The sequence below is a fragment of the Macaca mulatta genome, chromosome 16, assembly GCF_049350105.2.
Source record: "Macaca mulatta isolate MMU2019108-1 chromosome 16, T2T-MMU8v2.0, whole genome shotgun sequence".
Taxonomy (NCBI): domain Eukaryota; kingdom Metazoa; phylum Chordata; class Mammalia; order Primates; family Cercopithecidae; genus Macaca; species Macaca mulatta.
Genome location: NC_133421.1, coordinates 89,748,309 through 89,763,562, shown reverse-complemented (window position 1 = coordinate 89,763,562; position 15,254 = coordinate 89,748,309). Strand labels below are relative to the sequence as shown.

The 15,254-nt window shown below is 50.5% G+C and overlaps 1 protein-coding gene and 2 long non-coding RNA genes across 4 annotated transcripts in view; 2 read left to right on the top strand and 1 right to left on the bottom strand.

Moving 5' to 3' along the window:
- CCDC40 (coiled-coil domain 40 molecular ruler complex subunit) overlaps positions 1-15,254 on the bottom strand; it is a 63,185-nt gene that overhangs the window by 22,612 nt on the left and 25,319 nt on the right. For both annotated transcript variants that reach the window (XM_077973116.1, XM_015120498.3), the window contains exon 10: positions 12,755-12,876. In XM_077973116.1, the coding sequence (XP_077829242.1) occupies positions 12,755-12,876 (122 nt within the window). The remainder of the gene's footprint in view (positions 1-12,754; positions 12,877-15,254) is intronic.
- LOC114673200 (uncharacterized) lies at positions 6,290-12,958 on the top strand. The gene is made up of 4 exons (XR_013407431.1): positions 6,290-6,421; positions 7,711-7,787; positions 11,979-12,214; positions 12,327-12,958. It is a non-coding gene; the product is annotated as an uncharacterized LOC114673200 (long non-coding RNA).
- LOC144336033 (uncharacterized) lies at positions 13,186-14,956 on the top strand. The gene is made up of 2 exons (XR_013407426.1): positions 13,186-13,518; positions 13,911-14,956. It is a non-coding gene; the product is annotated as an uncharacterized LOC144336033 (long non-coding RNA).

The window sequence follows — 15,254 nt, the reverse complement described above, 5'->3', positions numbered from 1 at the left end:
TCAAGTGATCTGCCTGCCTTGGCTTCCCAAAGTGCTGGGATTACAGGCATGAGCTACCACGCCTGGCCATCCGGTATCTATATTTAATGGGTGTGGATATTTATTGATACACTGATGACATCAGAAAAAGACAAAAAACAGGAAAGGGCCTCATTACGGATCGATGAGGATGATTAAATTATGGCACAGGCATCATTTAGAACACAGTGTGAAGAGAACTGAAAAGAACAACGGTGATTTCTGTGTGTTCTGATGTGAAATGACTCTAAGACACAGCACAAGAAAAACCGAGGTACAGAGCGGGACACACCAAGCTGCCACGGGTGATTTTTAAGTGGAGAGAAACGCCTGAGAATAATGCATATGCATGCATGAAATGTATCTGGAAAGGCTTTTATGAAACAGTAACAGGTTGCTTGGAAAAGAGAATCGAAAGACTTGGGGATAGATGTAGGAAAAATATGGAAGGTATTATTCTAGTCCAAGAAGAAAGTACTTCTTGAATATTCAAATAAACACTTATTCAAAGGATAAGACACTATCAATAGAGAAAAGAAGCCTGGCCCACATGGTGAAACCCCATCTCTACTAAAAATACAAAAAAAAAAAAAATTAGCCGGGCATGGTGGTGTGCACCTGTGGTCGCAGCTACTTGGGAGACTGAAGCATGAGAATCACTTGAACCCAGGAGGCAGAGGTTGCAGTGAGCTGAGATTGTTCCGCTGTACTCCAGCCCAGGTGACAGAGCAAGACTCTGACTCAAAAATAAAAAAAAAAAGAAGATACTGGAGAGATTTGCCATGTCCGTGAAGCAGAAGATTTAATATTATTAAGGCCTCAATTCTCCTCAAATTGATCTATGGACACAATGTAATTTCAGTCACATCCCGGAAGGCATTTTCCCCCCAGAAACTGACAAGCAAGTTTTAACATTTAAATGGAAACCTAAAGGACCTAGAGTAACCAAAATAAGTTTGTAAAACAAAATCAAAGACTCATACTATCTGATTTTAAGATTTTCCATAAAGCTCTAGTTAGAAAGACAACGTGGTATTAGTGAAAGAATGACAAAAAGATCAACGGAACAGAATCGAGAGTCCGGAAACAGACACACACACACACACACACACACACACACACACATGACCAACGGATCTTTGACAAACGTGTCACAGGATTTCAACAGGAAAAGGACAATCTTTTCAACAAGCGCTGCTGGGACGACTAGAGAGAGACACACAAAACCTGCGCCTGGACCCCACTCATACCACAACAAAAGTGAACTTGAAATGGCCCAGATGCCTAAATGCAAGACCTAGAAAACTTTAGCGGAAAACCTGGGAGAAAATCTTTGTGACCCTTAGAGAGTTGTTTTTTTTTGTTTTTTGTTTTTTTTTTTTTGAGACGGAGTCTTGCTCTGTCGCCCAGGCTGGAGTGCAGTGGCACGATCTCGGCTCACTGCAAGCTCCGCCTCCTGGGTTCAAGCCGCCTCCTGCCTCACCATCCTGAGTTGCTGGGATTACAGGTGTGAGCCAACGCGCCCGGCCAGAAATCTTTTCCTTTCTTTTCTTTTTTGAGGTGGAGTCTTGCTCTGTCCCCCAGGCTGGAGTGCAGTGGCGCGATCTTGGCTCACTGCAGGTTCCACCTTCCGGGTTCACGTCATTCTCCTGCCTCAGCCACCACACATCTGCTAATGGCTATATTTCATGGCTAAAATTAGATGACTGGTAATATCAAATGTTAGCGAGGACATGGAGCAACTGGGACTCTCATAAACTGCTGGAGAAAATGCAAATTGGAACGAGTCACTTGGGAAAACACTGCAGCAGTTGTTTTCTTGTTTGTTTGTTTTTGAGACGGAGTCTCGCTCTGTCACCCAGGCTGGAGTGCAGTGGTGCAATCTTGGCTCACTGCAACCTCCACTTCCAGGCTCAAGCAATTCTCCGGCCTCAGCCACCTGAGTAGCTGGGATTACAGGCATGTGCCACCATACCTGGCTAATTTTTTATATTTTTGGTAGAGATGGGGTTTTGCCATGCTGCCCAGACTGGTCTCAAACTCTTGAGCTCAAGCAATCTGCCTCAGCCTCCCAAAGTGCTGGGATTACAGGTGTGAGCCACTGTGGCCTGCAAGCATTTGTTATAAAGTAAAATGCACGTCACTTCTAGGTACAGGCTGACCTTGGAGATACTGTGGGTTCAGTTGCAGGCCACCACAATTAAGCGAGTATCACAGTAAAACAAGTCACACAATCGTTTTTGGTTCCCCGGTGCATACAGGCTGGGCGCGGTGGCCTACACTTGTAATCCCAGCACTTAGGCTAAGGTGGGCAGATTACCTGAGGTCAGGAGTTCGAGACCAGCCTGCCAACATGGTGAAACCCCATTTCTACTAAAAATACAAAAATTAACCAAGTGTCGTGGTGGGCACCTCTAATCCCAGCTACTGAGGAGGCTGAGGTAGGAGACTCCCTTGAACCCAAGAGGCAGAGGTTGCAGTGAGCTGAGATCACACCACTGCACTCCAGCCTAGGTAACAGAACGAGACTCCATTTTTAAAAAGAAAAAGAAAATTTCATTGCTAAAAAATGCTAACAATCACCTGAGCCTTTATCAAGTCATACTTGATAAAGTATGCTGGTAGAGGGTCTTGCATTGATGTTGCTGGCTGCTGACTGATTAGGGTGGTGGTTGCTGAAGGCTGGGGTGACTGTGGCAATTTTTTTTTTTTTTTGAGACAGGGTCTGGCTCTGGTTCTGTCACCCAGGCCGGAGTGCAGTGGTGTGATCTTGGCTCACTGCAACCTCGGCCTCTTGGGCTCAAGCCACCTCCTCCTTCAGCCTTTCAAGTAGCTGGGACTACAGGTGCACACCACCCCACCTGGCTAATATTTGTATTTTTTATAGAAATGAGGTTTCACCATGTTGCCCAGGCTGGTCTCCAACTTCTGAGCTCAAGTAATCCGCCTGCCTTGGCCTGCCAAAGTGTTGGGATTACAGGTGTGAGTCACCCCACCTGGACGGCAATTTCTTAAAATAAGACAACAATGAAGTTTGCCACATGGATTGACCCCTCTTTTATGACAGATTTCTCTGTAGTATGTGATGCTGTTTGATAGGATTTTACCCAGGCAAGACCTTCCTGCAAAATTGGAGTCAATCCTGTCAAACCCTTTGCTGCTTTATCAACCAAGTTCATGGAATATTCTAAATTCTTTGTGTGTGTGTGTGTGTGTGTGTGTGTGTGTGTGTGTGTGTGTGTGTGTGTGTTTTGAGACGGAGTCTCGCTCTGTCGCCCAGGCTGGAGTGCAGTGTTGCGATCTTGGCTCACTGCAAGCTCCCCCTCCCAGGTTCATGCCATTCTCCTGCCTCAGCCTCCTGAGTAGCTGGGATTACAGGCGCCCGCCACCACGCCCGGCTAATTTTTGTGTGTGTGTTTTTAGTAGAGATGTGGTTTCACCGTGTTGGCTAGAGTGGTCTCGATCTCCTGACCTCGTGATCCACCCGCCTTGGCCTCCCAAAGTGCTGGGATTACAGGCGTGAGCCACCATGCCCACCCAGAATATTCTAAATTCTTTGTTAATTTCAACAATGCACATGGCATCTTCATAGGAGCAGATTCCACTTCAAGAAACCGCTTTCTTTGCTCATCCATAACAAGCAACTCCTCATCCATTAAAGTTTGATCATGTGAATGCAACAATTCCATCCCATCTCAGCTCTACTTCTCATTCTAGCTCTTGCTGTTTCCACCACATTGGCAGTGACTTTCTGCACTGAAGTCTTGAACCCTCAAAGTCATCCACAGGGGTTACAATCACTTCTGTTAATGTCGATATTAGGTTGGTGCAAAAGTAATTGCGGTTTTGCCATTAAAAGTTATATTTTGGGGCTGGGCGTGGTGGCTCACGCCTGTAATCTCAGCACTTTGGGAGGCCGAGGCGGGCAGATCACCTGAGGTCAGGAGTTTGAGACCAGCCTGGCTAACATGGTAAAACCCTGTCTCTACTAAAAATACAAAAATTAGCTGAGCATCTGGCCTCAGCAGCAACCACCCCTGCCTCCACCCTCTGAGCTTTGCATGTTCCACTAACCCTGGGTGGGCGGCAGATGGAGGTGTACACACACAACATGTCTTAAGTTTGCTGTCTTAAATGGGGGCAGTCCGTGGTTTTGCCGAAAACCAATTACAATAGTTAACGTCAAAGGTCACTGATCACAGATCACCATACCAGGCGATGACAATGAAGAAGTCTGAAATATGAGAACGACCAACACGTGGTGCAGAGGCAGGAACGGAGCACAGGCCGCTGGAGAAATGGTGCCGACGGACTTGCTCCACACGGAGCTGCTATCAACCTTCAATTTGTAAAAAATGTGATTCCTGTAATCCCAGCACTTTGGGAGGCCAAGGTGGGCGGATCACAAGGTCAGGAGATCAAGATCACCCTGGCTGACACGGTGAAACCACGTCTCTACTAAAAAATACAAAAAATTAGCCGGGCGTGGTGGCGGGCATCTGTAGTTCCAGCTACTCGGGAGGCTGAGGCAGGAGAATCGCTTGAACCAGGGAGGCAGGGGTTGCAGTGAGCTGCAGTCACCCCAGTGCTCTCCAGCCTGGGCGACAGAGTGAAACTCTGTCTCAAAAAAAAAAAAAAAAAAAAGTGATTCCACGCAGTAGGAGAAGGCGAGACACACTGAAACGAGATGTGCCTGTATTTACCCAAGAGAAACGGAAACAGGTATCCACACAAAGGTCTTTTCAGAACAGTCACAGCAGCTTTCTTCATGGTATTCCAAAGGTAAAAGCCAAATGTCCATCCGTTGGTGGATGGACAAATACATCTGATGTATCCATGCAAGGGAATACTATTCAACAATAAATAGGAACAGACTACTGATCTTGCAACATGGGTGGGTCTCAAAAGCATGATGCCAAGTGGAAGAAGCCAGACGAGAAAAGCTACAGACTGTGCGATTCCATTTATATGACATTCTAGAAATGGCAGAGCTATAGGCACAGAAGGCGGCACAGCGGTTGCCAGGGCTGGAGGTATGCAATTTTGTACATAAATTATCCCTAGTAATCCTGACTTCAAGTAAATAAGTTACTCATTTTCTTTTTTTAGGAAGGAGCGGCCTTATAAATATCTAAATTTGACAATACAAATAAGATGTCTGATTTAAAAAGATACACTCACAAACTGTTCGACAGAACTCCTAACATGCTGGCGGGGGGCTGGGGGAGGAAACGCGTGCCTGAGGGTGCGCGGACATGCTAACAAGTCTCCTTGTCACAAACGGAGAAAGACGATGGTATTTTAAAATCCTTTTCTCTGATTTTCAAATGTCCTGTAATGCAATCACTTATGCTTGATAAGGGTTTTTTTTTTTTTTTTAAATCACACTTTAAAAACTCCGTAGATTAGCAGGCACCAATAGAAAATACAGGTTCTCGTCAGCTCACGGTGGGGGTGCAGCCCAGCAAACCCGTCGTAAGTTGAAAATATCCTAAGTCCAAAATGCAGGCTGCGTGCGGTGGCTCATGCCTGTAATCCCAGCACTTTCAGAGACCAAGGAGGCAGATCACCTGAGGTCAGGAGTTCAAGACCAGCCTGGCCAACACGGTGAAACCCCGTATCTTTTAAAAATACTAAATTAGCTGGGCATGGTGGTGGTGCATGTCTGTAATCCCAGCTAGCTGAGCGGTTCAGGCAGGAGAGTCGCCTGAACCCAGGAGGTGGAGGTTGCAGTGAGCTGAGATTGAGCCATTGCACTCCGGCCTGGGCGACATGAGTGAAACTTCATCTTAAACAAACAAACAAACAAAAAACCCAAAATGCACTTCCTGCAGATTGCCTGCCAGGCGCCCCGGCCCAGCCCAGCCTCCCTCAAACGTGCTCAGGACACTCCTATGAGCCTACGGGTGGCAAAATCATCTCACACAAAGCCTGTTTGATAACAAAGTGTTGGGCATACATGTAATTTATTGAATACGGTTCTGAAAACCAGGGAGGTTGTGTGGGACTCGAAGCCCAGTTTCTGTTGCCTGCCTGTTGCTTTAATACCATGGTAAAGTCCAAAAATCGTTAAGTCAGGGACTGTCTGTAAACGAAACAAAAAGAACATATGGAATCTAGAATATGGCCCAGGTGTTGGGCCCTGGGCCTCTGAGGATGAAGGGGGGAACGCAGGAGGTGTCCAGCAACCTGTGGTCAAGGCCGGGTTCTCTCCCAGGATGCTGCCCACGGCTATTGTCCTCGGGTTGGCCTGCCTGGCAGCCGTGGCCACAGCTGAGGGCCTGGGAGGAGGCTGTGAGGCAGTGCGGCTGACCGATTCACATCTCGGGGTAAAGGGGCTGCGGCTGTGGGCCAAGACCTGTCTGCCCCCTGTATTTCCTTTCAGGAAATAGGACAAAGGCAGGTAAGAGGACGGGTGTTTTTGGCTGCAAGTCCCAAGGGCGTGTGAATTCTGATTAGGTTATCTGCCCCCAAGTTAAGTACAGTCCAGGCTTTGTTTTCTGAGTGAAAGTGAGCCATTTCCCTGCATACGTGATGGGAAGGGGCTGACTGTGGGCGCCTCGTGGTTATTCACCAGGGACCCATGTTGGATTCCGTGGACCGCCGTGGTCTTTGGAGGGTTGGTGTGGTGGGGCCGGTCTGGTCTCGAGGGTCACACACGGCTCCTTCAGGACTTCCGGCTGCTGGGGAGGGCAGTGTCCAGCTCCCACAGGCAGGCCCAGATGGACAGGGGACGTGCTCACAAGCACGGTCATTCCCCGGTGGGAAGGAGGGACGGGACACCGTGAGCTACCACAGCAGTCCTGACGGGCCTCACCCATGTCCCTGTGTCTGGGGACATTTATTTCTGTTTGTTTATTTGTTTGTTTGTTTTTGGGACAGGTTCTGACTCTGTTGCCCAGGCTGGAGGGCAGTGGTACCATCTCGGCTCACTGCAGCCTCGACCTCCTGGGCTCAAGCAATCCTCCCACCCAGCCTCCTGAGTAGCTGGGACTACAGGTCTACAGGTGCACACCATCATGCCCAGCTAATTAAAAAAATTTTGAGAGACAGGGTCTTGCTCTGTTGCCCAGGCTGGAGTGCAGTAGTACAATCACAGTTCACTGCAGCCTCAAATTCCTGAACTCAAGTGATCATCCTACTTCTACCTCTCAAGTAGATGAGACCACAGGCGCACACCACCACACCTGACTATTTTTTATATTTTATTTTAGAGACAAGGTCTTACTATGTTGCCCAGGCTGGTCTTGAACTCCTGGGTTCAAGGGATTCTCTTGCCTCAGTCTCCCAAAGCACTGGGATTACAGACAGGAGCCACTATGCCTGCCCATGGGGGCACATTTCTAAGGGGGTTGTTACTCTGTCTTTGGTCTGTGGCCTCAGGTCTGCTGGGTCACCAGTGTCCTTGGGTATATGGGGCGTTGGTGGTGACTGGGCCCCACCTGCCAGATCCCCAGGCTAGAAGGAGGCCTGCTGGGGACACTGTGGCAATGCCCACACCCAACCCATCCCACACTGCCTTCCACTCCTTTCTCCTCCATCAACTGGGGGCAAGGACAGTGTCCCCTTTGACGGGCTACACCAGACCGAGCTGAGCCTGGGGCCTGTCACCCAGGAAACGTGAAATTGCCTGCTTGTTGACTGGCTCTAATTCTGCATTCAGTCTTTCTCCATCCTGTCCTCCCTCCCTAGGGCAGGCTCCAGCACTCCACACCAAGGGGAAGAGCCTTTGAGGAGTCGTCTCTGCCATCATCAAGATTGAGGGAAAAGTAAGTCTAGGAGATTAGGGCAAGCCCTCAGTTTTCTTTCTTTTTTTTTATTTTTTTGAGACAAAGTCTCGCTCTGTCGCCCAGGCTGGAGTGCAGTGGCACCATCTTGGCTCACTGCCACCTCCACTTCCCGGGTTCAAGCGATTCTCCTGCCTCAGCCTCCTGAGTAGTTGGGACTACAGGTGCCCGCCACCACGCCTGAATGACTTTTTGTATATTTAGTAGAGACGGGGTTTCACTGTGTTAGCCAGGATGGTCTCGATCTCCTGACCTCGTGATCCACCCGCCTCGGCCTCCCGAAGAGCTGGGATTACAGGCGTGAGCCACCGCGCCCGGCCCCTTCAGCTTCCTTGGGTTGACGTAAACAGGAAACAGAATAACACGTTTCATGTTTCTCCTGAACTTTTATGACCGTGTGCAAAACCCCTGAAGAAATAGGGAAGACAGGAAAAAAAAAAAAAAAAGCAGCCAAGACAAGCACAGCTTCTGAGCTAAGCTTGCAGCTTGTGTATGAGACACGGGGGCAAGATTACGGTTACCGCCTCCTCCACCACAGCAGCCCCCCACCAAGGACAGGGAAGTCAGACTGTCTTCAGAGCATTAGGTTGTAGACTCGACATCAGATGAAGAGAGACACGAAGGCATGGGAAAAGAGAAAGGGTGAGGTTCGGCTGGAACCTAATCAAAGGTATTAACTTATCTGAAAAAATGCCACGGGCGTCAGGAGGGAGGAGGGGTGGGGAATGGAATGGAGAAAGCAGCCAAGGTCAGGGTGAGGGTTGCTCGGGGGACACCTCCCACCCATGTGGTTGGACTGGCCATGAACTTCGGGGAGGAGGCAGGAAGCAGGCAGGGCTGGGGCCCAGGCATTCTGCCCTCTAGCGGGTCCCTGAGCATGGGTCTGCGTCATCGATTCCTGTGTCCTCCTCCCCCACAGATTAGAATCTGCTAGTCCAAGTGTGCAGCATTTGGTTCTTTGGTGTTTATATTCCTTTTTTTTGGTACTATCTTGGCTCACTGCAAGCTCCGCCTCCCGAGTAGTTGGGACTACAGGCGCCCGCCACCACACCTGGCTAATTTTTTTTTTTTTTTTTTTTTTGAGACGGAGTCTGGCTCTGTTGCCCAGGCTGGAGTGCAGTGGCCGGATCTCAGCTCACTGCAAGACCCGCCTCCCGGGTTCACGCCATTCTCCTGCCTCAGCCTCCCGAGTAGCTGGGAGTACAGGCGCCCGCCACCTCGCCCGGCTAATTTTTTTTGTATTTTTAGTAGAGACGGGGTTTCACCATGTTAGCCAGGATGGTCTCGATCTCCTGACCTCGTGATCCGCCCGTCTCGGCCTCCCAAAGTGCTGGGATTACAGGCTTGAGCCACCGCGCCCGGCCTCACCTGGCTAATTTTTTATATTTTTAGTAGACGGGGTTTCACCGTGTTAGCCAGGATGGTCTCAATCTCCTGACCTCGTGATCCACCCGCCTTGGCCTCCCAAAGTGCTGGGATTACAGTCGTGAGCCATCGCGCCCGGCCTCTTTGGTGTTTATATTTCATCACGCACACGAATGGGCTGTTATTCTCAGTTACACGTCAGGTTCTGGTGAGCTCGATTCATGTAAACTAACTCCAGGACAAGTGTGCCTTCTCGGTTTGATGGCAAAACCAAGCTTCTGGGCCAGGGGGTCCTGCCCCACAGGGATCTTACAGGGTGAAGGCTCCAGACATGCCCAGACAGCCACCAGGGTACTGGTCCTGTATGCACCATCCTGACCATCAGCCAGGAATGTCACCATTTTCTAAGATGCTCTACAAATCTGAACATCTCAAGGTCAATATTTGAGGTATAGTTCAGTCACTGCACTCCTAGCTTGGAAGTCCTAAGCAATGCAATAATTTATTTCTGTAATAATGGCCCTCACCTATTAAACCTGTCTCCAAGTTGCTTCTTCAAATCTATCTGGGTGCAAACAGCAAATCTCTGCAATTACTGTTTACACTTCTCACAATGTCCTACACGGCCTGCACTTTTAAAAGATTGGCTGGGCGCAGTGGTTCTCTCCTATAATCCCAGCACTTTGGGAGGCCAAGGCGGGTGGATTACCTGAGGTCAGGAGTTCAAGACCAGCCTGGCCAACATGGTGAAACCCCCTCTCTACTAAAAATACAAAAATTAGCTGGGCGTGGCAGTGCGTGCCTGTAATCCCAGCTACTCTAGAGGCTGAGGCAGGAGAATCGCTTGAACCCAGGAGGCAGAGGCTGCAGTGAGCCAAGATGGCACCACTGCACTCCAGCCTGGGGGACAGAGCGAGACTCCATTGCAAAAACAATAAAAATAAAATAAATAGAAGATGGGCCTCACGCCTCCACGGGGCCTTGGTGCACTGAGCTGCAGCTGAAGTCAGGGCTCTCTCATTCGTGAAGCGTTTGTGCGTGTACATATTTGGTTAAAATATTCACTCAACATTCTGTGCATGCATGTTTTATAAAACAAGATATCTATTTTTTTCATCGATCCGATTGGCACAGTCCTGAAGTGTGACAACACGCTGAGCTGTCAGGGGACTTTGAAACACTGCTGCCGGGGGTGTGACTGTCACAATCCTACTTAGCAATACCCACTAGACCCAGACATTCCAGGCTTGATGGATAATATAAAAAAAATTAGGCCGGGTGTGGTGGCTCATGCCTGTAATCCCAGCACTTTGGGAGACTGAGGCAGGCAGATCACCAGGTCAGGAGATCGAGACCATCCTGGCTAACACGGTGAAACCCCGTCTCTACTAAAAATACAAAAAATTAGCCGGGTGTGGTGGCGGGCGCCTGTAGTCCCAGCTACTCGGGAGGCCGAGGCAGGAGAATGGTGTGAACCTGGGAGGCGGAGCTTGCAGTGAGCCGAGATCACGCCACTGCACTCCAGCCTGGGCGACAGAGCGAGACTCCGTCTCAAAAAAAAAAAAAAAAAAAAAAGTCATTCCCTTCACTCTCATGAGTCAACAATATAAAGCCAAAGGGAACACTGTGGTTTGATATAGGCGATGTTTGGTTGAAGCCTGGTTTCCCCTGTAAAGATGCAGGTAGAGGAACCGGAGCCAGCTGTGGCCGGACAAGGGCCCCTCTCCCTGTGTCACCGGGGTTGCCAGCACACCGGGACGAGAGGACTTGGCCATCTGCCCACATGGGCGGCTTTTTCCTTCTGCCCCAAGGCTAGGACTTAATACCTGACTGTTAATTACACTGCTCAGCTGCCACGGGCCTTGAGAAAAGTCAAGGCTGGGTTCTCTCTGAGCATCCAGCACCTAGCCTGACTCTCCAAGGCTCATGGCCTGTGAACTCCGCAGTGTCCCCAGGGGAAGGTGCCACCTCCGAGATGTTCCTGTGGTCCAGCTCTCCCCTGCATTCCAGACTAACCAGCGTCCTCTCTGCAAACTGTCCTCGTTGCCCTCAGAGACATGGCTTCCTTTTGGTTGCAAAACATTGTAAAAATCGTATTCGATCAGGTCTCCTCCTCCCCAGCCCGCAGTCACTAGCACCCCCTCCCACGACAAGCAAAGGCTCCTGGTTTTCTGGGATCCCCTCCCTAATTTCTGTGCAATCGCAAGAAAGCGTATACGTTCGTCCAGTCTTCCTTCCCTCTCGTGCTCTGTGGGAGCACACCACACACACTGTTCTGCACCTCATTGCTTTTTCCACTTAACAGCGTGTCCTGAAGCACTTCCCAAGTCAAAATACAAACACCGCTCATTCCCGCCTTGCCACCATGTGGCATTCCACTGGGATACTTCAACGGGGAAGCTTTCTGCCCGGGGCATCGAGGGTGTTCGCGTGCCTTTGTTCATTGTGGTGTTGCTGTAGATAACCAGGTCCAGGAATGCTATGCTCACCAGGGTGCTATGTAATTTTTTTTAAATTCAAGCAATTCTCTGCCTCAGCCTCCCGAGTAGCTGGGATTGTAGGCGCCCGCACCATGCCTGGCTAATTTTTGTATTTTTAGTAGAGACGGGGTTTTACTATCTTGGCCAGGCTGGTCTTGAACTCCTGGCCTCATGATCCACCTGCCTCGGCCTCCCAAAGTGTTGGGATTACAGGTGTGAGCCACCATGCCCGGCCGGAAATGAGTATGTTTAATCCAGCATTATTCATTTGAAAATGTTTTGGTCTAAAAACTTTTAAAAACAAAACGGTTTCTTTTTGTTTCTTTAGTCACAGGAGCCAAAAGGAAACGCATCTCCTGGTTGTGTGACTGCTGCGGGCCACCTGGCTGTGGGTGCTGTGGGACCAGTCTGTCCCTCATTCCTTGGTCCAGCCTTTCTTGAGCGCTTGCTGTATGCCAGGCTCTGTGCTGGGCACAAGGGGTGGAAACTACGAAAGGTGGACGTGAGGTTAAAGCTCAGCGGGTGAGCCACGTGCCACCACAGTGCCCAGCTTTTGCCTTCCGGGTCCCGACACCTGGTCACCCTGGGTGGTTTTAGGAATGAAGGCAGCACCTGTGTCTCCAACGCCCCGCCCCGAGCCACGCATCCATCCCCAGAAGTGACGGGATGCCTGGAGGAGGCCTCTTCCTCCCCTTCCTTTGGAGATTAAAACAGAATTTCAGTTGGAATGCAGCCCTCAGGCAGAACAACTGGACGGGATGGGGTTTCCGCACTCAGGTAGTGATACTGCAAATCAAAGGGACACCTTTACCTCCCAAAGAGACCTTTCTCTTTACCCTGCTCTCTGTTTCTACTTAATCCTGCCAGGAAATCTGAGCAGAAAAGCCTCACTCCTCCCAGTGCCGCAGTGTTGGAAAGGATTTAAGAATCGCTGAAATCTTATCAAACAATGAGGGAGCTTTCCGGATGGAAGCCTGGACCCGGGGCTCCAGGTGCACCCTCTGTCCCAGAGATCCGGTGGACCCAGAAGGAGGCGCGTGGGGCAGGCCTGCCACGGACCCCTGGGGTTCCCGTGTGTCCTCACCGCCTGTGGCCCTGCAGTACCTGAGTGCCTCCAGCACTGCCCTGTGCGCCTCGTCACGGTGCTTCATGCCCACCAGGCTGGTGGCCCACTGCTGCAGGATGCGCCTCTTCTCCATGCTGATGGCATCGATCTCTGTGCAGGCCTGCAGCCAACGGGGGAGAGGGCAGGAACGGCTGTCTCATTTCATTTGCGAGTAAAGCCCAAGAACACTGGAGCCTCACATTCCCAAATCTTCCTCTTTTCCTTCTATCACCTACTTTCCTTGATCATGCATCCGCAGAGGAGTAAACATGAGCCTGAATGTAGCTTTCAAGATAACCCGCACCTGCTTTGAGCCTTTGCTCAGGGCCTGTGGTGCTCAGTGCTTGGGAATGAGGAGGGAGAGGGAAGGCAGGAGAGGGAGGAAGGGGGAGGGAGGAGGGGGAAGATGAAGGAGGGAGGAGGGAGGAGAGGGAGGAGGGGAAAATGAAAGAGGGAGGAGGGGGAAGATGAAAGAGGGAAGGGGAGAGAGAGTGGGGAGAGGGAGGAGGGAGGGGAGGAGGGAGAAGAGGAGGGGGATCCTGGCCAGCATCCGTGAAACACCATTGTGGGGTTGGTGGTGTCATTGATTCGGGCTGAGGTCCTACAGGATGGGACGGGCCCAGCACCACTTCCTGTAGGGAGCCCACGATGGAAGGAGGTGTTTGTCTCAAGAATGACCAGACCTGGATGCTCTCGTCCAGCCAGGAGAAGCAGGGCTGCCTAGACTGGGAATGAGGAGGCACAACTGGACAGTCAGGTGTGGGTAGGTCAGGCAGGCTGAGGGAGGCTGGAAGTCTAGGGGCATCGTGGGGGGCGGGGAGGGGCCACCTGCAGTAAGGGCTTGGCCCCATGTAGGGAAGGGGCTTGAAAACGAGGTGGGTGGTTCAGGAATTTACTCCAAGGGCAAGGGGAGTTCCTTTATGCCCGGGGCACAGAGGTTAAGGCTGGTACAGCTGCCTGGGCTGAATCTCACCTGCTGTGCCTCAGTGCCCCCAGCTGTGATATAGGTACAAGAGTGGCACCTACATCCCGGGGCTGTCGGGTCAAGTGAGTTGAGGCCTGCATGCCCAACACAGCCTGGATCGTGGTCTTATTTTGAGTGGTGTTTGGGATTCTTGATGAGTCATCCCCTAATGCAAAGCACTGTGACTTTAGCAAGCCGGCGGCCCGAGTCAGCCAACTGGGGCATCCTGCGGAACGCCAAGTCCCAGAAGTGCCGGCACGCCGTGACACCCAGACAAGCTTGGTAGACAATGACTGAAGCCACAGTGCATTAGAACATCACAGGGGAGCCGAGGGCAGCGCCAGGCATGAGAGAGGCCATCGCCCTGGAGACACCACGCTGGGTCGTGAGGGTTTCTGAACCATCTATTCATTATGATATAACCTAAAAAGGTGTGAATTAAGTACACCACGATGAGGGGGACTGGTTTTTCCTCTCACAGACACTTACTTAGGATTACTGAGCAGCCTAGGAAGGGACATTGTGTACATCCAGGGACTGGCTTCCCTTTCGTCTGTAGTATTTCCTTGTATTGTAGCTGACATGTTACAGCTCTCTCTCTGGGGTACAGAGTGATATTTCGCCACTTGTGTACTGCTTGAATCAGGGCAATTAGCATATCAATCACCTCCAGCAATTGTTATTTCTTTGAGTTGGAAACATTCAAAATCCTCTCTTCTAGCTATCTGAAAATGTACAACAAATTCTTGTTAACTAGGCCGGGTGCGGCGGCTCATGCCTGTAATGCCAGCACTTAGGGAGGCTGAGGCGGACGGATCACCTGAGGTCAGGGGTCTGAGACCAGCCTGACCATGGGGTGCAGGTGTCTCTTGGATGCACGGACTCCCTTTCCTTTGGATAAATGCCCAGTTGTGGGACTGCTGGGTCACAGTTTTGTACTGGGGTAAGTTATTCACAAAGGAGGCTGCTCTGTGCCATTGGGCAGTGGGAGCCGGCCCAGGCAGCAGGTGGGCACCCAAATCCAGCCAGGATGCACCTTAAACCGAGCCTGCGCGGGGCCTCCCCATGGTGTCCCCAAAGCTGCCGGCCGCGGCCTGGTTGACTGAGGTGCAGGTCAAGGCATAAAGGCGGAAAGATGGCTGCTGGGCTCTGTCACCTGTGCCTTTAGACCTCCGTTTTTCACAAAGGCAAGTGTTCGGCCAGTGTGAATAGAATGTGCAAATAAGCAAAAAGAAAATGAAAATGCCAGTAATCCTACCACTTAGAGATAACCATTTCCAGCTTCTCACCCCTGTGATTGTGTGTGTGTGAAATCAAATTCTTTATATTGTTTCATAAGCTCCTATTACTTTTTTTTTTTTTTTTTTTGAGACTCTCGTCACCCAGGCTGGAGGGCAACGGCACAATCTTGGCTCACTGCAATTTCCGCCTCTGAGTTCAAGCAATTCTTCTGTCTCAGCCTCCCGAATAGCTGCAATTGTAGGCACTCACCACCACGCCTGGCTAATTTTCGTATTTTTAGTAGAGACGGGGTT